This window comes from Lepidochelys olivacea (assembly GCF_965140295.1).
Source record: "Lepidochelys olivacea isolate rLepOli2 genome assembly, chromosome: 18".
Classification (NCBI taxonomy): domain Eukaryota; kingdom Metazoa; phylum Chordata; order Testudines; family Cheloniidae; genus Lepidochelys; species Lepidochelys olivacea.
In genome coordinates this window covers 12,374,173-12,400,506 of record NC_140428.1, presented here as the reverse complement: position 1 = coordinate 12,400,506, position 26,334 = coordinate 12,374,173, and the positions used below count along the sequence as shown (strand labels likewise).

Here is a 26,334-nt window from a genome sequence, read left to right as displayed (position 1 = left end):
GAGCTGCCTCCTGCAAATATCGTTATAAAGCACAAATGAACAATTGAAAACAAACCTCTCTCAGTCTAATTAGTCATTTGGCCAAAAGAAACTGTTTGGAGTGCGGTGATCAAATACTCCTTCACATGAGAGTCTCCTGTGAAGTAATTTCCTGCCTGTGGCTGTGGGCTGAGCTGGTAACTTAAATATAGACTCTAGCAGTTGGACAAGGAGGAAGGCCGGGAAGCTTTGACAATGTGGTAGCATTTCCTTCAACGATATTATTCTATGGTCTTTCCACTTAGCCACCTCTCTCCTCCTCACACACTCTCGTCAGTTCAGTTCATCATTCCCTGGGTTCACTCAACTGCAGATGCTGGGATTAACCCAGTAACTTCAGCTCTGATAGCATGATAAGCAAAGCCAATGCAGGAGATGGAGCAGGACGTCACTCCATTCAGAATGTGGCTCAAATGAGCTCTGAGCCAAAGCTATCTATAGACCTTCTGCTGGACAAAGTAAATGTGTCCACATCCAAAAAGCATCCCTGCAATTACCAGCTGGGTGTTTCTAAGTTTCACAAGCGACGGGACACAGCGTGATCTGAACAGAGTCGGATCGATGTCATTGCGACACTTACGAACAAAAACAATTCCACCTGCCAGCCAGGCAAGGAGGCGGACAGAAACTCTAAATAAAACTCCTCAAGATTCCAAATAATTACAGGGATGTAAATTTAGATCTGTTTGTAAACAAAGAACAGTAGAAATGTTTGTCCAATGGGGAATAGGGGACTTTTTTGAATAAACAGGGTTGCAGAAGAGATGGGACATACATAACCCAATTTCAGAGAAGAGGGGAGCTAATGTCACTGAAAATCATTTTTCATTTACCAGCCAAGAATTGAGCTGAGGCTTGTGCATTCCTTCTGCAATCACCAATGCCAGATTCAACACGACACCTAGAACAGGGCAGGATGGGACATTCCTTACACCGCTTTATAGTAACTTCACCAACTCTTGAAAAACAAATTGACTTTTGAACTCAAGTCTTGGTGCGTGTGAACCTTTTCAATCCACTTTTTTACTGCTCTTCTACTACAGAGCAAAAATTGAGTAGAATGGAAGAGGCCCTCTTCCCACTACCCCCACTCCTTTGGCAGGATAACTCGTGGATAAAGCATAGCATTTCTGTTTACTCCATGCTGAGGACTGGTTTTGATACGTCACTTCATTTCGATGTCTCTGGAGGACAGGCTCCTCAAGAGAGATCATATCCTAGAGCACGCTGGAGAAAGTTTTAAAGGCCTATGGAAAAACCAAATGGGCCATGTGGTGAGATCAGAGGGAGTTGAAATGCTGGATGTCCAGCTATAAAGATTGCTCCTCCTCTGCAACTTCTGACCTTGGCTACAAGGTTAGCTTCGGTGCTGCCCTCATCTCCGAAGTCTGGAATGTGGATGTTAAAGACTGCAACACAGAACATGGACTCACGGCATCGAAAGCTGGATGCAGTGCAGCAAGCCTTTGCTCAAATGGAGAAGTAAGAAAAGATTGTGGTCTGTGCTCACTACTTCAAGAACACAATGGCAAGTTTGTAGAAAGTCCCTTCAGGACTGGGAGACACAGAAACTGCTGTAACGAAAAGTAACTAAAGCCCTTCTGAGGACTGATCAGCCGCGTAGCTGCGGGGGAGAGGGAACAGCAGGGGAAGGGCCAGGGGTGAGCCTCCCGGGCCAGGAGCTCAGGGGCCAGGCAGGACGGTCCCATGGGCTGTAGTTTGCCCACTTCTGGTACTGAGAATGGATAATACAGAAGCAGGCAAGGATCAATGGATATTTTTTGCTTTCCTAATTTCTGAAATATTGGTACCAAAGTACTCCACAAAAGGCATGTACCTGTCCTTAGCGTCAATGCCATCTATTCCTGAGACAGACTGACATATAAACCACTGATGCTTATGAGGGAAGGTTTTGTACCTCTCCCAGGAGAAAACAGATGATGAATAAATGCCAGGTCTTGGGACAGTTACAGATGGCACTGCAGCTTTGGTCAAGCCTGGAAGGAGTTTAAGGGGTTAAAAAGTTCCAGGAACCCCCATGAGATAGGTAAATACTATCCCTATTTCACACACGTATTAACTGAGGTTCAGAGAAGTTAAACAACTTGCACAAGCTCTCCCAGCAAAGCTCTCACCGGAAGCAACAGAACCATACTAGAATTTGGAAATTTCTTCCACACCTAGAACTGACCTTCATGACTCAACTGTGGTCTCCAGCTCTGACTGGTTACTGAATGCTCAGCTCACCTGGCTTTGAAATTCTTGAGTACTGCTTCAGAGATATCCCCTGATGAGACAAACACTCTGAAAAAGCAAAATAAACAGCTAGACAGGGCTACTCAATACACACCTGTGGGCCAGCTCTTATTCCTAACCACTGTGTTCTTGCAGGGCCATTGATCTGAAGTGCAGAACTGTAAAGCCCCTTCCCTGAGTATGTGCTTGATTAGCAATCATTATTCTATTGCAACAGGATTGCAAAACAAGCGCTTATATCAGTGCAGTGAGTGGAAGTGGAGGCTGATCACGTAACTTTAATTACATTGGGCTTCTTTCTGTCTCCATTTCCAACCTCTCAGCCCCTTCCAGAGGGGCTGATAACATCTTCCATCAGGAACAAGCAGCTTTCTCTGAACAGACAATACTCCAACTGCTAGCAAAATCATGGAACTAGGTTGGTGGGGAATTAGGTTGGTGGGACACGTGAGCCATTGGTAAGATGCACCATATCCACAAGTTTGCTGCTACGGCCTGCTCTTTCACCCAGCACCGTGACAGATGTACTGTGCCCGTGCAGGGCTGGTAATGAGCTGGGTCACTGGAGGTTTCCTGCTGCACGGGTATGGAGCCTTTGCATTGCAAGTGAAACCGTGTGTTTTTAAAGCCTGTAGTTTGCTGTGAACACAGTTTGAAAAGCTCATGTGTCTAGCAATGTGATCAAGTCTAGCAATGTGATCAAAATGACAATTAACAACTGGCCTAGGGGCTTGGCAGTGAGCCAGATTAACTCTCCTGTGGACCCAGGGCTATTAGATTTTGTGGGGCCCCTGTATACAAGCCTTTTTCCTGGGAGGGAGTTTGGTGCAGGAGGGGGTGGGGGCAGGAGATTGGGGTGTGGGGTCTGGGAGGGAGTTTGGGAGCCGGGGGGGGGGGATTCTGATCTGGGGCTGGGAGTTGGGGTGGAGGAGGGGGTGCGAGATGCAGGCTCTGGCCAGGAGGTGCTTACCACAGGCGGCTCCTGGCTGGCGGTGCAGCAGCAGGGCTCAGGCAGGCTGCCTGCCATAGCCCACGCCGCTCCCAGAAGTGACTGGCTCCTAGCACGTCTCTGCGGCCCCTGGGGGGAGGGGGACAGGGGCAAGTGCCACCCCCATAGCTCCGGCCAATGGGAAGCTGTGAGGACGGTGTTGGGGGCATGGGCAGGGGCCGCAGAGACATGTTAGCAGCCAGCCGTTTCCAGGACCGGCGCGGGGCCACGGCAGGCAGCCTGTTTGAGCGCCCCACTGCACTGCAGGACTTTTAGTGACCCGGAGTTGGAGATCGCTGCCTGTGATTTATTTTTTGTGGGGCCCCCTTGAGCCGGGGCCCTGGGCTGCAGCCCCTAAAGCTCCCGCCTTAATCTGGCCCTGCGGTGAAAATGCAGTAGAATGAGGTTTAGGAGTGACCCTGGATCTCCATGCGGGAATCATATTCTATGGTCCTGCTTTGAGCAGGGGGTTGGACTAGATGACCTCCTGAGGTCCCTTCCACCCCTGATATTCTATGAAGCATGGGATCCAGAGCTCTTGTCTCGTGTTGGTTGCCCAGCCATTGGCCAAGCACAGTAATTGCAGCTCTGAGGGAGGGGTAGGGGGTTGAGGTAAAGAATGAAGGTGAACTAGAACAATGGGGGTGGGCTCAGCCTGCCTTAGAACTTAAGAACGTGAGAGCAGCCAGCCTGGGTCAGACGAAAGGTCCATCTAGACTAGTATCCTGTCTTCCAACAGCGGCCAATGCCAGGTGTCTCAGAGGGAATGAACAGAACAGGAATCATCAAGGGATCCATCCCCTGTCATCCACTCCCAGCTTCTGGCAAACAGAGCCTATGGACAGTCAGAGCACGGGGCTGCTAATAGCCATTGATGTACCTATTCTCCAGGAACTTATCTAGTTCTTTTTAGAATTCCATTATAGTTTTGGCCTTGACAACATCCCCCGGCAAAGATTTTCACAGATCGACTGCGCATTATGCGAAGAAGTACTTCCTTTTGTTTGTTTTAAACTTCTGCCTATTAATTTCATTGGGTGACCCCTAGTTCTTGTGTTATGTGAACGAGTAAATAACATTTCTTTATTCACGTTCTCCACACCAGTCAAGATTTTATAGACTTCTATCATATCCCCCCTTAGTCGTCTCTTTTCCAAGCTGAAAAGTCCCAGTCTTATTAATCTCTCCTCATACGGAAGCTGTTTCATACCCCTAATAATTTTTGTTGCCCTTTTCTGTACCTTTTCCAATTCCCATCTATCTTTTTTGAGATGGGGTGACCAGAACTGTATGCAATATTCAAGATGTGGGTGCACCATAGGTTTATACAGAGGCATGATGATATTTTCTGTCTTGTTATCTATCCCTTTTCCTAATGGTGCCTAATATTCTGTTTGCTTTTTTGACTGCTGCTGCACATTGAGTGGATGTTTTCAGAGAACTTTCCACAATGACTCCAAGATCTCTTTCCTGAGTGGTAACACCTAATTCAGACCCTGACACCACCAAATTCAATGACAACATTGAATTTCAGTTGCCATTTCGTTGCCCAGTCACCTAGTTTTGTGAGATCCCTTTGTAACTCTTTGCAGTCTTATGTTCATTAATAAGCTTTATAGTAAATGAAGTGAATTTCGAAGGGCAGCAATGCGACTCTGGTCAGCTCCGCAGCAAAGAGACTAGAAGGTATTTCTGCCAGCGAACGCCCTCTCCGTCATTATTACTTATTCCAGGTCTGGTTTATTGGATCTCATTTCCTGAGGTAGACTCAATTGAATAAGGAGATGGAGAATCTCATTTTGCTCTTGAAGATCAACACATTAGCCAATCAATACTCTTATCTTCTGGGTTCTAACCAAACTCGCTTCTCCCAGCAAGAGTCCCAGAGACAACTGTGAAATGAAAAATGTGCAAAACTTGAAGTCCCTTCACTTTTGCATAGGCAGGAGACGTTGGGGTATCTGGGTGCAGGTGCACGCTTCCGGGTCACCTGATCTGACCCAACGTTTCTTAGAACAAGCATGTGACAAAGCAGCGATCCCAGCATTCTATTTCTCACCCCAGAAACGTAGAGGTAACCAACACAACTTGTGCTATAATCCAGATATCTGCTCTCATATTAGCAGATCCAGTGGCTTTCCCTGAATAGCATATTACCACCTGAGAAACAATTTTCACTGATGTCAAAATAGCCTGGAGAGAGAGAGATGCATGTTCATGGTGCACCAGAACAGGAGCCTTGATTACAGGGTGCTGAACCCATAGAGGGTAGAAGTTGTACAGCTTGGAACAGAACTCTCAGCCCCGACACTTTTAAGCAGTCAAGCAACAGACTGGAATCTGAGGCTTACAGCTTCTCTGTCTCATTACTCATGTCCAGGTTCCCTCTACTCATGAGCTCTCTTGGGCACCCCATGTCATTTTCTTCCGTTAGAACTGTCCTGTTCCAGGGTGTCCTACACTTGTGTATTTTCAAACCCAAGGGACTTCATTTAGGTTAGGTATGCTATTTCCAACAGAGAGATTCGACTCCAGGCACCAATCGTTTGCACTGTATCTATACAAACAGCCCTGTTGCAGCCAGACAGGAACTGGAGATTGGTTTTAACTTGTGCTGGTGACACCTGTTTGCATGTACTAGACCAGGGGTCAGAAACCTTTCAGAGGTGGTGAGCCGAGTCTTCATTTATTCACTTTAATTTAAGGTTTTGCATGCCAGTAATGCATTTTAATGTTTTTTAGAAGGTCTCTCTCTATAAGTCTATATATTATATAACTAAACTATTGTTGTATGTAAACAAGGTTTTCAAAATGTTTAAGAAGCGTCATTTAAAATTAAATTAAGATGCTGATCTTACACGGTCGGCCCGCTCAGCCTGCTGCCGGCCTGGGGTTCCGTTCACCTAGGCCGGTAGCGGGCTGAAAGGGGCCTGCAGCTGGGACCCCAGCTGGCAAGGGGCCGGCAGTGAGAACCCCAGACTGGCAGTGGGCTGAGCAGGGGCGGCGGCCGGGACCCCAGACCAGCAGTGGGCTGAGTGGCTCAGCCCGCTGCCACTCAGCCCGCTGCCGGTCTGGGGTTCCATCCGCCGGCTCCTGCCACCCAGGGTCCCGGCTGCCGGCCCCGCTCAGCCCGCTGCCAGTCTGGGGTCCCGGCCCTGCCCACATAGAGTAGGTACCTACTTTCTCCCTGGTTCTGGCCCATTCTCTCCCTCTCTCTGACCTGAGATGAGGGTGGGAGTGCACTGAGAACAGGGCTGGGGGTGAAGAAGCAGGCTGGGGGTTGGGGTGCAGAGTGTGGCCAGGAGCTAGAATGAGGGAGGGGGCTCAGGGTTGGGGCAGGAGGTTTGGGTGTGGAGCGCTTACCTGGGCAGCTCCCATTTGGTGCGAGGGGTGCAGGTGGGAATGTAGGTGTGTGTGTGCAGGAGCTCCCGTTCGGTGCTCAGGGTGGGGGTGGGGTGGGGGTGTGGATGTGGGGGTGCAAGAGTCAGGGCATGGGGTGGCTGGGTATGTGTAGGGGGTGCCGGAGTCAGGGCAGAGGGCTGGGGGTGTGTGAGGAGGGTTCATGGGTCAGGGAAGAGAGCTGAGGGTGTGTGAGGGAGGTGCAGGGGTCAGGACAGAGGGCTGGGGGTGTGGGCTGGGGTCGTGGGGGTGCTCCCAGCCCCGTGCCCTGCGCGGCTCATGGCAGGGGGCTGGAGGGGATATGCCGATTCCACCCCCTTCCCCAACGTCCCCGGAGCAGAGAGTGCGTTGCGGCTTTGCTTTTCCCTCTTCCCCTCTGTAGCAAGGGCCGTCAGCTGATCGGCGCAGGGAGGGAGAGAAGGAGGGCAGGAACCCTGCACGCTGGGGGAAGAGGCAGGGGGAGGGGGAAGCTTGCCTGCCCTGCAAGGAGAGAGCGGTGGGCAGAGAAGAGTGCGCCAGGCCGGATTTTGAATTGCACGCTGCTGTCCCCGGCCGACAGCAGCATGCCATTAAAAATTGGCTCTCGGGCTGTCTTTGGCACACGTGCCATAGGTTGCCAACCCCTGTAATAGACAGCAGCCTCTTAACTGGTCATTGCACACACGGTTGGCATCTTAATTAAGACCTGAAACACACCCTAGTCTTGACAGCCAGGTCTGAATAGCCTGGTATTGGTACAGCTTGTCAGACACAGATGATCAAGACTTAGGGGTGGCACATGACTGCAAGGGAGAGTGTTCCCGATGTTACAGAAAAAGGCACTACAGGTCACAAGTTCTTCAGCACAACAGAGGCACAGATTCCACGGGAGAGAAAAACAAGCAAGGTTCAAAATCACTACAGGAAGAGCAAGCTAACTGGTTTTCAGGAGTCTGCTATCTAGGAAAACTCTGGAACAAAGAAATCTGATCAACATCAAGATGGCTAAAAATCCGGCTTCTGCAAATCATGTAGGTACTAACATGTCTCTCTCTTTACAGAAAGAAGCAGCCTTTGATTTTTCGTCAATCTTTCACAGAATCCCAGCAGCTAGATATGGTTTTTCTCTCTCAATTTAATTCCACTATTCCTAGTCACGCCCCTGTCTGTCACACCAAGTAGTAATTCTTCTACATCTTGGTGTCTGCTTCCTTCAAAGTTCCCCTCATTAGCCATCACTTAGCCAAACAATACAGATTAAGCACTTTTAACATCACCTCACAGGTCAATCTCTACAGACCTCTTGATTATTTTTAAAAAGAAAAGGAGGACTTGTGGCACCTTAGAGACTAACAAATTTATTTGAGCATAAGCTTTCGTGAGCTACAGCTCACTTCATCGGATGCATGCAGTGGAAAATATAGTGGGGAGATTTTATATACACGGAGAACATGAAACAATGGGTGTTACCATACAGACTGTAACAAGAGTGATCAGGAAAGGTGAGCTATTACCAACAGGAGAGCGGGGTGGAGGTGGGGGGGGGGGAGAAAGACACTAAACTGCTGGAAATGGCCCACCTTGATTATCACTACAAAAGGTTCCCCCCTCCCCCGCTCTCCTGCTAGTAATAGCTCACCTTTCCTGATCACTCTTGTTACAGTCTGTATGGTAACACCCATTGTTTCATGTTCTCCGTGTATATAAAATCTCCCCACTGTATTTTCCACTGCGTGCATCCGATGAAGTGAGCTGTAGCTCACGAAAGGTTATGCTCTAATAAGTTTGTTAGTCTCTAAGGTGCCACAAGTCCTCCTGTTCTTTTTACGGATACAGACTAACACAGCTGCTACTCTGTAACCTTGATTATTTTTGTTGCTCTTCTCTGAATTCCCTCCAGTTTGTCTGAATCTGCCTGGTGATATATCCTGGACTGAATCTAAAATGAATAAGAAACAGCTAAGGAATGCCAAGAGCTTGCTGTTCAACTGTTATTTCTTTATCCCAGACAACGGGTTTCCATTCTCCATTACTCTGACCAGCAGCATAATGCTTAGGAGCCATGGTAGATCAGAGGCAGTGAGACCAAAGGATGTCAATTACCGGTCACTGTATCAGATTCACAGCTTCACAGTTACAATTCCACCTTACAAGCCATTCTCACCATGTGAAAGGGTTTGCACCAGCAGTCTGGAGAACTAGTGTAAAGGTTCAAAATACCATTGCTGCTTTCTCCACTAGCAGATGTTCACATGAGCTTCCAAACAGTCTCTAGCAGATACAGTGAGTAGGCTTCATTTTAGATGCCTGTATAATTTAACCCACTTGTGACTGAAAGATCAGCCTGATTACAACTTCACCTCTGCATCAGGACACGGCAGTAGATATTTCAAAAGAGAACGCCTGAAATGACAAATATACTTGGAAGAAATAAACGGCGATACTTTGGTAAGTTTTGCTTTTAGCAATCTGTGTTGAATTATATTATTATTATTAGCAGATAGTCTTCCTGACTGAACCTTCAAACAAATACTAGACGCCTGTAAATGCCCTTGGAGGATGACTGGAAGAGAAGTTCTCAAGCTTTGGGGAGCATGTTCCCACCCCTAGGGATCGGTGAGACTTTCTAGAAGGAGTACATAAAGTACCTGAACCGTCCCCATATATTCATGGCTAATTTGTAAGCGCATTTGTCATCAATTATTGTCCAACTTTTTTTTTAAACAAGCTGCCTTTGGCTTCAGAAAGCTTTAGAACCCCTGGGTTATACTTGCACTAAGAGGTTCTCCTGGAATATTTCTCCTTCCACAACACCTATTGAGAATGATGGGAACCACGTGCTATTTCTTATTTGTTTTCCAACATTAATCATGGTTAGCTGGATAGACACGTTAATAACATTAATGACTGTATACATCAGAAGTTATCCTTGATGAAGGACTCAGAGGCCCCATTCCTTAGCTGTGTTTCAGCTGTTGCACACCACTCCACTGGCACAAAATGGCTGTGTATCTTGCCATGAGAGTATCACCCCAGTGCAGCAGGATCCTCTGGTGACATATAGCTGGTTTAGCAGCCAGCATAGGGGACAGTACCAGAGGAGAGGGGATGTGGTCCTATTTACACTCCCTTCAGACGGCACAATTAGCAACCCCTCCAGGTGTTCTCACTAAGGGGACTGGGCCAACACACAGCTGGTGCAGGATCAGGGGAACACAAAAATGGCTGAAGAAAGCATTTGCATCATAACGAGGTGTAAATCACTCTCAATGACTCTTGTTAGTATTGTAGAGGATTCTTGGTATAATACAGAAAAATACTAGTTCCCAAGGTCAACAGCATGAGCGGAAGGCATCAGAGCGCTTGGTTTGTGACATTTGCTTTGCTATCCGTAGATCATTACCGTAAGACAACAAAATGTCTCAACTGAAGAGGTTTTAAAAAGCCCCAGCTCTTTTTGAGCTGGCCTGTCAGAGGCACGGATCACACATGGGGCTGCCGAGGCTGTTCTGCATATGCAGGGCTAGTAAAAGCTACAGCAAAGTCACACTGTGGCCAGTACAAAGGCAAATGCATAGCAAGTGCTGAGGATTCATAGACTCACAGACTTTAAGGTCAGAAGGGACCATCACAATCATCGAGCCCAGGCATTTTCAAACTGTTTTTCTGGAGACCCAGTTGAAGAAAAGTGTTGATGTCCGTGACACAATGGAGCTGGGGATGAGGGGTCTGGGGTGTGGCAGAGGGTGGGGGTGCAGGGGGCTCTCTGCTGGGGCGCGGGAGGGGGTCAGGGCTCTGCGTGCAGGCTTTGGGCTGGGGCCGGGGATTGGGGTGCAGGCGTACCTCAGGTGGCTCCCGGTCAGTGGCACACAGCGATGGTGCTAAGGCAGGCTTCCTGCCTGTCCTGGCACCGGAGACTGCGCTGTGCCACAGAAGCAGCCAGCAGCTGGTCTGGCTCCTAGACCAAGGCACGCAAGCAGCTCCGTGCAGCTCTTGCCTGCAGGCACCGCCCCCCAGTTCCCATTAGCTGGCCCCATGGCCCCCCAGCCTAGGAACCGGACCTGCTACTGGCTGCTTCCAGGGCACAGTGCAGTGTCAGAACAGGTAGGGACTAGCCTGCCTTAGCCAGACACCACCGCCGATGGGCCTTTTAACGGCCTGGTCAGCAGTGCTGACCAGAGCTGCCGTGACTCAGGGCCTTCCATTCTGCGACCCGGTACTGGGTTGCGACCCGCACTTTGAAAACCACTGGCCTAGTCTGACCTCCTGCACCCTGCAGGCCACAGAACCTCCCCCACCCGCTCCTGAGACAGCATTTGTCAAAATACAGGTGATGAACAATGTCAATTCTAGGCAGATTCCAAACAGTCATTAACCTTTAAATGGTATGGGACATTTGGTCAGTGAAATCAATCATCCGTCATATAACTGGGAGGAATCAGTCTGTGCTAGAACGGGCCCTGCAGAAAGGAGAGCATAAGCAATGGAGGCTGGCACGCTGAGCCATCTCACTCTGCTGCCCTCCCCTCCAGTTCTCATGATACCACTGAGCATAACCGGACTTGGGCTGCTGCTGCAGGTAGCCTCCCAGTGAAGCCAGAAGCTGCAGTATCAGCCTGCCAAAGGGGAAATCCACTCTGAACAGCTGCCTTCACCACTTCTCTCCTGGGGAAGAACAGGCAATCAGAGCAGCTGCAGGAGCCAGGCAAAGCTCATCCCGTAGGGGCAGAGGAAGGAGAGGGAGCAGCAGATACCATGTCCACAGGATGGGGGTCGGGGGAGATTCCAGCAGAGGAAGGAAGATCTGCTACCACCTCCCCACTACCCTCTTGTGAAAAATGAGTCAGCTGATCTTTCCTCCTCCTCTCTGTCCCCTCAACACCAGACCTGGGAGAAGGAGAAGAACACACCGGAGAACACCAGGCCTGGGAGAAGGAGAAGAACACCAGGAGAACACCAGGCCTGGGAGAAGGAGAAGAACACATGGGAGCTGGTCCCAAAGCCTGGTGGAGGGGTGAAGAACCACTGAAGCTGCTCTTCTTCCTCCCCGCTCACCCTTCTCCCAAGCCCTGAGGGTGAAAAGCCTCCACAGCTGCAGGAGGAGCAGGACTGCTGGGGGGAAGGGGTAGATGTGGGGCTTGGAGGGGGTGCTGAGTCAATGTAGGTCTGGGGCAGATGTGTGGCAGAGACTCAACTGATGTGGGGCTGAGGGGCAGAGAATTGACAGAGGGCTGGAGGGGACAGAATTAAAAATGGGCAGTTTGGAAGCTTGGAGAGCAGCAGGAAGCCCCCTGCACCATCAGGCAGCACTTTGTATAAAGTGGTGTGATCTGATCTCAGGTGGGTCTTTCAGTGAGAGCTCCTGCAGCAGAGGCCAGAGCCACGTTATGAATTGGCAAGAGTAGGCAACCCTGCCATTGTCACACACGCCTGGAGATGAACAAAAACCACGATTTGGGGCCTTGCTCAGGATTTTTTAACTTTTGAAATTGGCAGCACTGGGAATCCACATCCTGGCACCGAGTTTGAGCCAGGCAGATAACAAATTCCTCCTTTGCAATGGAGCCTGCAGCTACCCAGATGGCACAGAAGTCTGATAATGGGACACATTTGGGTCACTAGTTTGAATGTGACCAAGGCCATCACTGATTGCACGTGCTACCAGCTGAGGATTGGTCAGGAGCATATATGAAATCTATGCATTTATACTGTGTTCATTTGTTACTGTACTGTGTGTACCTAATTGGTGATCTCCATCTAGTGCCCCCAGCCAACAGCGGTACATATGATTACCATGGCAGAGTGGTAATTTCTACAGAGAAACCAAAGACTGATCTGCTCTGTCACCTTTAAAAGTGCCCCACCTATCCCAGGGTTAAGGCACCTAGTGTGGAAGCTTATGGTGTCACTGACTGCACATGGCTGTGCAGAGATCTTCAGATCCCAGCAGTGACGGTCTTGTGCCTTTGGCAAGCCTTATATTCATTTTAAAAAACAATCATCCATAAATTGCCACAATTAACATAATTCCTTTTTTGAGCACGGCCCTCTAAGCTGGAAGTGGGGTGCACATGCCTTCTGGCCAGGTGTTAGGGAGAGAAGCAGGAGCAGCTAAAGAGAAATAATGAAATCCATATCACTAAGCTGTGCAAATAATCTCCAGAAAAGCTAACCTATCTTCCTTTGAATGAACTGGTATCTAATAGGGAAGACAGAGCTGACAAACTACAGACAGTAAATCAACCCATCACTCACAATTCCCCCCGATATTTGATTTGAAACAGCAGACAATTCTATACTCCCAAAGGCAATACCCGTACAGAGCTGATTAAGGAGAAAGGTCATACATACAGCAGTTTTGCTCCAGTTACAGCAAGTGGGGGCCTATTCTGCCAGTGCTGAGCCCTCTCAACTCTTAATGCAGTCAGTGGGAGTTAACGGCACTTGGCACCCCTCAGGATGAAGCTGACAATTTAGATTTCTTTAACTCTGAATTTCTGCCCATCCTTCTGTACGTTTGGGGCTCGAGCCTGTGCCATTGCAGTCAACAGTAAAACTCTCATGGCCTTTAATGATGCAGAATTGGCAGGCGAAATACACCAACGATTGCCATGCTTGATTATTCAAACAAGTGTGGTATTGTGTCATTGTGGTATTTCCCCCCTCATTTTACATACCTAAAATACACAACAACTCTTGGCAAATTAACCTTCTTCCACCAGGATTTTCAAAAGGTAGTTTAACAAGGTCCTTCTTGTGATCCACTGGTCTATTTTCTGTCGCTTTTCTTAAATGATCTGTAACTTTTTAAATTATTCTTTCCAGTCAAGCTAACTCCCTTACATTTTTCACCTACTGATTATACTCTGGCACATGATCATTAATTACTTCATTGAGAGGGCGGGGAATAAGGAAGTATCCTTGCCTCCTTTCCAGGGCTTGACAAATCCACTTGCCAGTGGGATACTCTCCCAGGTAAATGAACAGGCCTCCAATACCAATTTCTGTACAGTTTACTGGCTACTTTCATCCTGAAAAAGCCCGAGGGGCTGGTTCTGATCTCATACCAGAGAAACTCAAAAGTCCATTGAAGGCAAGGAAGTAACACTAGTATAAAATCTGAATCAAGCCCTATTTTTCTAGCCCTTATGGTTGTGAAGGTAACACACTGAATGTGCCCTGATGCAGGATGTCCCAGTCAGCAGCACACGATCTCCAGTGTCTCCGCCCTTGTCCCATGGTTTCCCAATGTGAAGCAACGTGAAGCTGACAAAAATCTGGTCACGATTCACTGTTGCTATTCAGAATCTGTAGGAAGCAGTAAAACTAAGACGCATCAGGTCAATTTCCAGTTGTTGCTTAGGAAATTATGAGGAGCAGCAGCAACAGGCATTGGCGCTATTGGCCCTAGACTTCACTGGTGCTTTCCCTCCCTCCTACTCATCATTTGTTTCAGCCTTTGCGTGTTTGGTGTAGTCCTGGCTATTTTGTGTAAATCAAACTGGTGGCAAATATTAAAGTAAGCTTTCTGTGCGGCTAGAGGGCTCAGAGTGGTTTTGAAATCAGAGATCCAATACTCTCTTACAGATATACTCTCTTCAAGTTGCAGTGGGGGAGGTTTAGATTGGATATTAGGAAAAACTTTTTCACTAAGAGGGTGGTGAAACACTGGAATGCGTTACCTAGGGAGGTGGTAGAATCTCCTTCCTTAGAGGTTTTTAAGGTCAGGCTTGACAAAGCCCTGGCTGGGATGATTTAACTGGGAATTGGTCCTGCTTCGAGCAGGGGGTTGGACTAGATGACCTTCTGGGGTCCCTTCCAACCCTGATATTCTATGATTCTATGATATTAAAACCCATTCTACACAGCATGACAATTCAGAATGATTAGCAGCCTTGTTCAGGAAAGACCAGGACTGGAAGAGCAGAGGATGATGGAGGTCAGGCTTAAGGTGAATTTTCAGATCTCTGTGTGGGCTTTGTCAGAGTCTAGAAGGGTGCTACCTGATTTCCAGCAGGCAGGGAATTAATTAGCGGTTCTGATCTCGCACTAATGTACACTGTGGAGTAAATCAGGAGGCTGGAGACCGAGGGCCCAAGTCAGACACCAGTGAATTCAGGAAGCTCTGTAAAAATAGCTACCCAGTAACTGGAGGAAAGTGATGCCTTGGAGGAACTAGAGCTCCATATGCAGTGGCTAGAGGGCGGAGTTGTAGCCCAAGTTGGGACTTTTGCTATTTGATTGTGGCTGGTTTGTTAGAACTTGCACACGTCAAGGCTGGGTTGACTCGGGGGTGTTGGTTTGGAAATTATTTCCACTGTGGTCAACACCACCGGCGGGAGTCCTAGTGCGCTTGTCTGCGTTTAACAACATCTCCACCCGCGCAGAGCAGGACATTACCACCGCGGATGACTGGGGAAGTCAAGCCTACACCAGCTTCCCCACAGCGGGTACCAATGATGCAGCTGCACACTGGGGAAATCTGGAAAAGACCAACCCAGCCCCAATGTAAACAACATCTAGATATGGAGAAAACGGCTTGGGGATGGTGAGGGGCAGCCATGGGTGGGCGAAGCTGACCCACCAGACTCTGTGCTGTAGCCCAGCTGGGCCTGCAGACGGCACTGGGAGGGGCAGGGCCCCAGGGACGCCAGGCAGGGCGGGGACAGGGCCCCCGGGACCCCGGGCAGGGCGGCGCAGGCCGGGGGCCAGCGGCCCGGGGTGCCGGGGGAGACGAGGCCCCGGCCCGGCTGCTCTCACCTTTTTGACGGACAGGGAGATGTTCTCCAGGATCCGGTCCTTCACCTCCCCGGGCTCCATGGCGCTGCCTCCGGCGGCCGCTCGCTTCCTCCCGCGCCGGCCCGGCGGCCTCAGCCGCTCGCCGCCGCCCGCCCGCCAGGCGCCCGGGGGCTCCGTCCTGCTGGCTCGGGGGCCCTGCCCCGCTCCCCGCCCGGCCCTCCGCTGCGCCCCGGCCCCGCCGCCCTGTGCCGGGAGCCCGGCCGGCGCAGGGGAGGCGGCGCAGCGCCGCGGCCGCACTCGTGACGGGGGCGGGCAGGCGGGCGGGGAGACGCGGCGCGGGAGGCGGCGGCGTCTCCTAGCCAGAGCCGGAGCCAGCCCCCTGCCGAGGAGCTGGGAGCCCCCGGCCTGGCCTCAGCCCACTGCTGCCCCCGGGCTCCGGGCGTCCCCCCCGGGACGGGCCCCGCTTCCCTGGCCCGGCGGGCCTGCGCTTGGCGTTATCCTCCGCCTGGCGAGGCCCATGTTCCCCCCGGCCACCCGATCGGGGCCCGGGGGGCCCGGGCCGGCTCCTCACACACCTAGCCGCGAACCCCCCCAGGGTCAGGGGGCCTGCAGTGCGGGGGCCTGCCCGCCTTTGCTCGCTAAAGAGAGCGGCTCCGGGAGCTCGGCCGCCCGACGGCTGCGCTTTAGTCACGGGAGTCGCAGATTTCCTGATTTCTAGGGCTTAGCAGGAGGCAGGACTGTGCCCCCCTGCCCTGCAACTGGGGGGCAGAACCAGGCCTTTCGGCTTCCCCCGGGGGCTGCAGCCGGGGCCGTGCGACCCGTCCCCGCTGCACCCCGGGCTTGGTGGGGGCCGCGCACCCCGGGATCGGTGGGGGGCCGCGTTTTTAGTCACGTAACAGACAAGTCACGGGCTCCCTGAATTTTTGTGTATTGTGCCTGACCTGTTTGTGACTTTTACTAAAAAGAACCCTGAAAAATCTTAGCCTTAACTATGAGGCATATGTTCTAACCCTTTAATAATTATTGTGGCTCTTCTCTGAAACTTTTCCCATTTATCAACATCCTCCTTGAATTGTGGACACCAGAACGGGACACAATATTCCAGCAGTGGTCGCACCAGTGCCAAATGCAGAGGTAAAATAACTTCTCTACCTCTACTTCGGATTCCCTTGTTTATATATCCAAGGGTAACCTTAGCCCTTTTGGGCACTGGGAGCTCATGTTCACCTGATTATCTACCATGATCCCCAACTCTTTCAGAATCATGGCTTCCCAGAGTCCCCCATCCTGTAAGTGTGGCTGACATTCTTGCTCCCTAGTTGTATACATTTACATTTAGCTATATTAAAATGCATATTGTTTGCTTGCACCCAGTTTATTATTGTTTTAGTGATCTGTGCTCTTCATTATTTACTATTCCCCAATTTTTGGGTCAGCTACAAATTTTATTAGTGATGATTTTGTGTTTTCATCCAGGACATTGAATGTTAAATAGCATAGAGCCAAGAATAGATCCTTGCTGGACTCTTTGAGAAACCCACCTGCTTGCTGATGATTCCCAATTGTCAGTTACATTTTGAGACCTTTCACGTAGTTACCTTTCAATCCATTTAATGTTAATTTTATATCATTCTGGTTTTTTTAAATAAAAATGTCATGCAGTACCAAGGCAAACGCGTTACCAAATTTGTAATCTCATAAAAAAATCAAGTTAGTTTGGCAGGTTCTATTTTCCATAAACCCATGTTGATGGGGCATTAATTAATTACCCTCCTCTAATTCTTTATTAATTGAGTCCCATATCAGCCGCTACATTATCTTGAGCAGGATCCTTGTCAGACTGATAGGCCTATATGGGTCATCCCATTTATCATTTTTAAATATGGACACAGCATTTGCTTTCATCTAGTCTTCTGGAACTTCCCCCGTGTTCCAAGACTTATTTAAAATCAACAGTAATGGCTCAGTGGGCGCCTCAGACAGCTCTTTTAAAACTCTTAGATGCAAGTTATCTGGACCTGCAGATTTTAAAATGTTTAACTTTAGTGGTTGCTGTTTAACAACCTCCTGAGATACCAGTGGAATGGAAAGAGCGTTATTATCATTATATGATAGACTACATAATCCATTTCCTCCCAAAATACAGAACATTACGATTTATTGGACACCTCTGCCTTTTCTGCATTGTTATTGATAAATCTACCATTTCCATCTGGTAATGGACCAACACCATTGCCAGGATTCTTTTTTGTTCCTAATATACTTTAAAAACTCCTTCTTATTGTCTTTAACTGTGCCGACCATAGATTTCTCATGGTGATCCTTTGCTTCCCTTATCAATTTTCTACAACTTCTAGCTTCTGAAATATATTTATTACTTTCAACTTCCCCTTTCTTCCATTTGTTATTTTTTAATTTTTTTATATATGCTTTCACTCCCCTCTAAACCAATAAGGCCTTCTTCCTTGATTGTGGCTTTTGAGGCATTTAGTAAAATGTTCTTAAAAACAATTCCGAATCATCATTCACATTTTTCTGATGACTTTTTTCCTCCCAGCTGATTTGGCTGATATCTGTTTTCAGCTTTTTGAAAGCACAAAGTATACATTGTGACAGGGTCGGGCCAGATGGCTACAGGAGAGTAATTTTTTTTTTTTTTTGGAAGCAAAAGCTATTTTTATTTGCATAACACGCTTACAAAGTAAAAACAGCAGCATATGCAATGTGTAACACAGCAACCAATCACAATTGTTTTCTCATTAGCTTCAGGGGAGGGAAGTGTTCAAGCTTGCACGGGCCCAGAGCGGGGGGCTTCCTCGACTCTCACAGTCTTCCACCCCCTCGAGTTACCTGGCGCCACGCCCGAGTGTCACCAACAATTCCCTCCTCTGAAAGCACCCAACAAGAGGGGCAGGCTGTGGGGTGGACAGTCCGGGGGGGGACGGGACGGGACATGCACCAACGTGTGAAAGGACCCCTCTAAGGTGGTGGTGTCCTCAGCAGCTGGGGTTGGGGTCCCTTACTCTCTCCCCCAATCAAAGGGTCAGACAAAGGGACCCGGACGGGGATACCGAGCAGAGAACCTCGGACAGCGTCCACCGCTCCTGAAAAGCATCGAGTCGGTGGATGTTGCCCAGAGGAACTCCGCCCGGATACGTGAACGGACCGAGGATTGGAAAACGGCCCCACCGTCACAGGAAACTCCATCGGCCAACCTCCTCTCTCTGGTTTTATAGATGGCCGTTTTAGCCAGGGCCAGGAGGAGGTTAACTAGGAGATCCCGCGACTTTGTGACGCCACGGATGGGGAGTGCATAAATAAAAAGGTGAGGGGAAAAATGCAACCAAAAACGTAATAGGAGATTTGTGAGGAGCTGGAACAGGGACTGCAGCCTGGCACACTCCAAATATACGTGCACCAGGGTTTTCCCTCACACCACAAAAGGGACAAGTATCTGGGACGGGGGTGAACCGCGCCAAGTACATGCCCGTGCTCACAGCTCCATGAAGGAGCCGCCAACTGATGTCCCCAACGGGCCCCGGAACCAAGGTGGAATACAGGCTGGCCCACCGGGGCTGCTCACCCTCCAAAGGTGGCAGAAGGTCTCGCCACTTGTGTCGGGGCAGGACACCAGGGTGAGGGCGTGAAGGGTGTGGAGCATGAGCATGTATAGATGTTTCCTTGGTGCAGTTTAGAAGCATACCAGCTGCAGTTCATGCAGCCGGCTCGCAGTAAAGGGGTGAGGGGGTCGAGTGGGTCTGCGGGGCAGGGGTCCAATTAAAAGGTCCGGCGGGCCTGGGGTAGAGGGTGGGCGGGGTGTGCCCTCGAGCAGGACCCGGTCGAGGTAAGCTCGAGCAGTGGGCGGCAAAGCAGCCTTCACCTCCTGAAGTACGCGCCGGGGGGTGCAAGGTCTGGAGAGCCCCATGCGCCGGGCGACTGTCAGGGGATCCAGCCAGTCTCCCCGGTCGTAGTCCAGGAGGTCTCCGACTCTCGTGACTTCTGCCAGGATCAAGCTCTGGCGCACCGAGCGGGACTCCGCCACCTGCACACAGAGTTGGGGGTTGTGTAGCAGGCGCTCCGCGTGGAGATCTACCCCCTCGGTGGCCGCCACAGACCTGGTCATTAAAAACAGTTTCCAAGTCCGGAGGAGGTCCTGGTAGAAGACTGGCAGCCCGGAGAGGTCTCGCAGAAGACCTCCCGGACGGAGCTAAAAGAGCTGCCGGTCATATCGGAGCCCTCGGATGCGGCGCAGGATGGCGTGCGCCAGTGTGCTCCACGCCGAACTGCCTGCACCATAGAGGAGCCTCCGTAGGGCCTGGAGGCAGAAGACACGGACCTGAGTGTACAGACACCTCAGGCCCTGTCCTCCTTCCTTCAGGGGTAGATGAAGAACCCCTACAAGGGCCCAGTGCATTCCTGACCAAAAGAACCCCAGAATTGATGTCCAGAGGTTGGTCAGGAAACCTGGGGCCGGGACGAGGGTGTTGAGCCGGTACCAGAGCGTGGACAGGACTAGTTGATTAAGCACCAGTGCTCTCCCTCGGAGGGAGAGACATTAGAGTAGTCCCGTCCATTTCCGGAGCCGCTCTATCACCCCGCCCTCTAAGTTTTCCCAGTTTTCCGGCGGAGAGGGATACGTGGCAGAAAGGTAAACGCCGAGGTAGAGCAGCGGACCCGCGCTCCACGGGATGGTCTGAAGCGCAGGTGGGAGGGAGCTCGCCTGCCGCCAGTCTCCTACCGCCAAGCCAGAGCTCTTAACCCAGTTGACCCAGGTGGAGGAGGCTGCCAAATAGATGGCCTGGCAAGCCTCCACCCTCGCCAAGTTGCTGGGGTCCTGGATCACGAGGAGCACATCATCAGCGTACACCAACAGGACCAGCTGCAACTCCGGCTCCCACAGCAACAACCCCGTCAACCTCCTGCGGAGGAGACAGAGGAAGGGCTTGATTGCCAGAGCGTACAGCTGGCCCAAGAGGGGGCACCCCTGCCGTATTCCTTGCCCGAAGCTGACTGGTTCGGTCAGGGTCCAGTTGAGCTTAACCAGGCACTCTGCGGAAGCGTACAGCACCCGGAGAAAACCCACAAACTGGGGTCCGAAGCCAAATGCCTGCAGAGTGCTCAGGAGGTACCCGTGGTCCATCCTATCGAACGCCTTCTCCTGATCTAGGGACAGGAGGGTGAACAACAGACCGTCTCTACACCCAAGTTCCAAAAGGACCTGAACCATAAATAGGTTATCAAAGATACTGCGGTCCAGGATGGTGTAGGTCTGGTCTGGGTGGATCACGTCCGCCAGCACAGACCCTAGCCGCAGCGAGATTGCTCTTGCTATGGATTTTGTAGTCCGTGCTGAGGAGCGAGATGGGACACCAATTTCGTAAATCACGGAGGTCCCCCTTCTTCGGCAATAAGGCGAGCATAGCTCACCTGCACGAAAGAGGGAGGACCCCGCTCTGCAGAGACTCGGCCCAGACGGTGACTAAGTCTGGGCCGAGGACGTCCCAAAACACGTGGTAGAACTCCACGGTCAGCCCGTCCATGCCTGGAGACTTATTAGTGGGCATACGACAGAGGGCTTCTGAGAACTCGGCCAGAGTGAGAGGCAACTCTAGCCGGTCTCGGTTGCTCGCGCTGACCTTAGGGAGCTCCTCCCTAAGCACTCTGCAAGCGCTAGGGTCAGTCGGATCCAGGGAGAAAAGACTTGCGTAGAAGGCTCGGGCCCTCCCACACATCTCCGCCGGTTCCGTGAGGGGGGTGCCATCTTCTGCCAGGAGGCAGGTGATGTGTTTCTTGGCCCCCCTCATTTTCTCCAGGGCATAGAAGCAGGAGCCACGATCCATCTCCCGAAGGAGGCGGATGCGGGATCGAACAAAGGCGCCCAGGGCCCGATGGTCCTCGAGGGCCCGAAGCTCCTCCCGCTTCTCCCGGCACGCTCTGCAGAGGAGCGGGTCCTCGGGGCTGGTGGCCAGATGCCTCTCCAGCTCTAAGACCTCCCGTTCCAATTGCTCTATCGCCGCATTTCTCCGTCGGCTGTTGCCCCGGGTATAGTCACGGCAGAAAAGCCGGGCGCACACCTTCCCCAGGTCCCACCATCGCCGCGCCGAGGGAAAGGCACGCCGCTGCCCTCGCCAGGCCAGCCAGAATTCCTGGAAGGACGTCACGAAGCCCTCATCCTCCAACAGGCTGTTGTTAAAATGCCAATAGGCTGTCCCCGGCCTCTCCACACAGAGGGAGGCTGTCACGGTGGCGAGGTGATGGTCAGAAAATGGGGCCAGCCGAATGCTGGAGGAGTGGGCTCGTGAGAGATGGAAGCGTGATAAATAAATGCGGTCCAACCGGGAGTGGCTCGACCGATGGGCTTCCACCCGGACAAAGGTGAACGTGGAAGTGTCATCCAGGTAGTGGTCACGCCAGATGTCCACTAGGGAGTGATGTTTAACTATCTCCTGGAGGGTGTCCGCGGCGGCTGGGCACTGCTCGGTCTCCGAGCAGTCTCGCTTCTCAAGGGTGGTATTAAAATCCCCTCCCAGGACCAGGCACTCGTGCGAATCTAAAGTGCCGAGGAAGGCGGACGCCTGCTGATAGAATTGCAGCTGCTCCGAGCCAGATGTCGGGGTATAGACATTAATGAGGTTAACCACGAGCCCCTCCATACGGACCCGGAGATGCAGCAGGCGGCACGGCCTTGGCGACCCCTAGCACCTCGGGCCGTAGGTCAGGGGAGAACAGGGTCGCCACTCTAGTCTGTCGAACCGTGGAATGACTAAAGTAGACCCTGTCCCCCCACTCCAGCCGCCAACTGTCTTCGGCGGTTGGATCCGTATGGGTCTTCTGCAGGAAAATCACAGAGTACCCTCCCTCCCAAAGGAAGGAGAGCACCTGGGACCTGCGGAGAGCCATCCTACAGCCCCAGGTGTTTAACGTTGCGATGGTGAGAGGTGTCATGGGGAGGGCTGGGGGTTCCTCACTGGCAGGGACGCTCACATCCCCCAGCGAGCCGCACAACAGTCCTTGACCCATCCTGTAGGTGAGTAATTGGTCACGGAAGATGCGGACCCGCCAGTAGGCCGTGGCATCCTGCTTCCCCGTCCCTTTACCTTCCCCCATGAGGGCCCTTGTGGCCTGGAGGATTTGAAAAAAATCCCCCCATCGCTGGAGAGCAAGCTGTACCTTGTTGCGGGAGCCACGGACATCCTCTAAAAACTTCCGCAGCTCTCCTCGCAGCTCATGGGAGGGTGGGGTTACGGTTTCCCGGTTGTTCCCTGGCGGGGCCCTTGGTGCAGCCCCGTGGCCCACTAAAACGGGCAAGCAGGGTGCGGACCCCCGACAAGGTGCCTGATGGGCTGGAGCTTCTAGGCCCGCCTCAAGCCCTGGGGCGATAGGGGACGGTGGAGGGAAAATAACAGCCCCTAATGGGTCGGGGCAGGAGAATGCAAAGGCCACTCCCTGGGGGTCATTGGTTGGAAAAGGGAAGGAGACAGCCCCGATAACATCGCAGGAGGTAGACTGGATAGGGGTAGAGGCAGGGGCAGGGGCGAGGTTCTGGGTTTAGGGAGGCAAGCAGCTGGATGGTGGCGCCTCCCGATCAGGCTCGAGGGTGGGGAGGGAGCTCTCAGTGATACCGGGAGCGGGCTCTTTGGTGGATTTAGCGGCTACAGTATCAGGAAGTGGATTATCTTCTGTAGGGCCCCCGCCCGGGAAGGAAGTCGATTGCTCCGCACCAACGGGAGGTGCCCCTGGCGGCTCGTGTCCCGGCTGCATGGCGCCGGCTGTCATCTGAGCAGGCTCAGTGGTCGTCAGCGGGGTGCCATCAGTGGCCGGGTCAATGGAGGAGTCCAGGGGCTCCTCAGAGGTGGGAGCAGAAGCAGCAGTTAGGGGGAGGGAGCATGGGGAAAAGAGGGGTGGAGTGAGGTTGCCCAAATCGAGGTTTGCTGGCAGAAGGTCGTCCTCCCCCTGGGCGACCAGGGTCAGATCTAGGGCCTCGATCTCCTTGAACGTGGAGGAGAGGATACTTTCCATCACCCCGGGGTTCTCCCCGCTGGCACCCACCATGACGGTTGCCTCGGGGTTCACGGGGGCTAAGGGTAGTGTCAGGACAGAAGGGGCTTCCTCGAGGGTTTCGGAGGGGAGGGTCTCCCGTGGAGGGGAGACACTGCCTTCCAGTGCTACCACATCTTTCCCGACTGACACCGGTGGATGGGACGCTCTCATGGGCAAAGCGGAAGGTTCGGCATCGGTGCCCCCCTTCCTGGTCTTCCGGGGGGCCTCCGCCTCGGGTAGATGAGGTGGAGCTCGAGCCTTCCGCTTGCCTCGCTTCCCCTGGACTAGGGCCCAGCCCTCCATGGCATCATCTGGGGGCTGGTTAGCAGGGGGTAAAGGCGATGGCTCCGGGACTTGGGACGGTGGGGGTGGCATAAGGGAGGGAGGATTCTTCCTGGGGCAGGCTCTCTCCCATGCCTGGTGGTATCTCTGCCACACCCTCCTCCATAGGCCCTGCCAGATTGTCAGCAGCAAGGGCGGGGCTCTCCCACTCGTCTGGGCATTGTAGGGGAGGTGCCCCTTGGGCCTGAGTGGGAGAAGTGGTGGTCCGAAGAGGAGGGGGGGCGGGTTCGGGTATCGGGCGGCCAGGAGCGTCGGCAATGATGGGGCCGATGTCCTGCCGGGTCTCGGGGATCCCAGGTGCCTCTCCTTGCCGGGCTAAGGGGCAGTCCCTCCGGACATGCCCTGACGCCCGGCAGAGGTAGCACCGGACTTCCCCCGTGGAGAAATACACCCGGTAACAGGCCCCCTGGTGGGGGACTAGGAAGGACTCCTCGAGCGCCTCTCCGAAACGTGCCGCCGATGCCAGTAGGAGCTGCATTTGCTGGCGGAAGGAAAAGATGTGATGGAGGGTGGGGTCCTTGCAGCCCAACAGGAGAGGGCTGATGACAGAAACAGGTTTCCCCAGCGTGGAAAGGGCGGGTAACAGGGCAGCATTGGGAAGAAAAGGAGGGACAGAGGTCAGGACCAGGCGGACGCCCAGGTCCTCCAGCGGCTCTAGGGGGACAAACACCCCCCCACTGCCAGGCCCCTCTCCACCGCCTCCTGGGCAGCAGCCTCCGATGCTAAGAAGAAGATGACCTTCCCATACATTTTGGAGGCCGCCACAATGGCCGAGGGCCCCACGACCCTCGCCAACGCCCACACGTAGGTCTCCATGTGGGGCAAGGCGGGCACCAGGAGGCATTGGATACCGTGCTTCCTGGTCATGGTGGGGAAGGGGCCCCGGCGGTGTTGATGGTGGCGGAGGCGGTGGGCGGGAGAGATGATGAAGCGGCAGGCGGGGGGGGGGGCTGCCGCCGCCCGGGCATACATCCTGGGGGGTGAGGGAGGGACACCCGCAGAGCCGATGGAGGGGGCAGCGGGGAGGGACGCCGTGGTCGGTGGTGGGGCCGCAGCAGTGGGGGTAGCCCCTGCCACGGAGGGCCTGGTGGTTTTAGCGGGGCCCTCCCCTTTCTTCTTGCCCTGGCCTTTCCTGCCAGCGGGGGGGGCTCCCCTAGAGTCTGGGGAGGCAGTGGGCATGGTAGCGGCAGAGGTCACCCCGGTGCCCTCCACTGCCAATGCCCCAGCAGGAGTGGTGACAGGTGGTTAACAGGAGTTGGGGTCAGGTAAAAAGGGACAGGCCCTGGGATGGGCAGTTCGGGGGGGGAGGCCATGAACCACCGTACGCTTGTCCAGAGAGTCCTGTTTGGTTGGCTGGTGCTTCTGGCCCACACAGTGGAATCAGGGCGAGCAGCTAAGTCCAGAGGCAGATGTTAAACAGCCAGCAATGACGATGGAGGGGGCAGTGATGAGGATAGTAGTTTGTGGGTTGGGAGGACACAGATGGATCGGGGGGCAGCTCTGTGCCACACTCCCTGTGTCCCTACAAACACAGTCACGACATAGTCAAGGCCTCTCCCCACACGAGAGCACAGTTTGAAAGTTACTCAGTCTTGGGCCCCCTCCATGGCGATTTGTAGATTTCCTGTGCGGTGTTCCTCCAATAGACGGCTGTTTCTTTGTCTGTTCCGGGCTTTCTTTTTCGCATTCCAGGGATGCCGGAGCGGATGGTAAGAAATTCTCTCAGCTGGAGACAGGTCCGCAGACAAACAGCAAGCGGCTGGGTCTGGGGTCTGGGTCCTTCCACTCCCCCACCCCAGGGAAGCAGGCCGGCAGATCCCCCCTCTCTCAGACGGCGGGGGTTTCAGCTGGAGCGGCAGCAGCGTCCAAGGGTGGGCCAGGGGAGGGGGGGGGGCACCTAACAGCCGGCCAGCACTCTAGCAACAGCTGCGAAAGAAAAAAACACAACAACAACAGAAAGAAAAGAAAAGAAAAGAAAGGGGGGAGAACATCTGGCCCAGTCAAGGGGGAAGCCGAAAGCAGGGGCAAAAGCAAGGAAAGCCCAGGCCAGAGGGCAGGCTAAATAGGTCCTTTTTCCCCAGGGAAGGTAACAGGGAAGGTTTTTTTTTGAAACAGAAAGGAAATTTATTTGTAACAGTTACAAAGAATACAAAGGGATAAAAAAAAAACTTAGCAACAAAACAACGCAATCAAAAGGTATAACACAACAGCTTTCAGGAGGGAGAGGTGTTCAGGTTAGCCCAGGCCCAGAGCGGGGGGGCTTCCTCGACACTCGTGGTCTTCCACCCTCTCGAGTTACCTAGTGCCGCGCCCAGGGTCACCGACCCTCCCTCTCCTGAGAGTGCCCGACAAGATGGGCACGGCTGCGGGGTGGGTGGTTGGGAGGGAGGGGGGTACACCCATGTATTATAGGACCCCTCCTAGAAGACAGTAATTAACAGGGAAGGTTTTTTTTTTTTTTTTTTTTTTTTTTTTTTTGAAACAGAAAGGAAATTTATTTGTAACAGTTACAAAGAATACAAAAGGATAAAAAAAAAACTTAGCAACAAAAC

At 52.5% G+C, this 26,334-nt stretch overlaps 1 protein-coding gene across 2 annotated transcripts in view; it reads right to left on the bottom strand.

The window, feature by feature from the left end:
• PLEKHM2 (pleckstrin homology and RUN domain containing M2) overlaps positions 1–16,090 on the bottom strand; it is a 69,258-nt gene extending 53,168 nt beyond the window's left edge. Inside the window, exon 1 of one of the 2 annotated variants that reach the window (XM_084651844.1) lies at positions 15,422–16,090. In XM_084651844.1, the coding sequence (XP_084507970.1) occupies positions 15,422–15,481 (60 nt within the window). In that variant the 5' untranslated portion in view covers positions 15,482–16,090. The remainder of the gene's footprint in view (positions 1–15,421) is intronic. The other variant, XM_084651845.1, reaches the window with a different exon arrangement.
• Between the last annotated feature and the right edge of the window lie 10,244 nt (positions 16,091–26,334).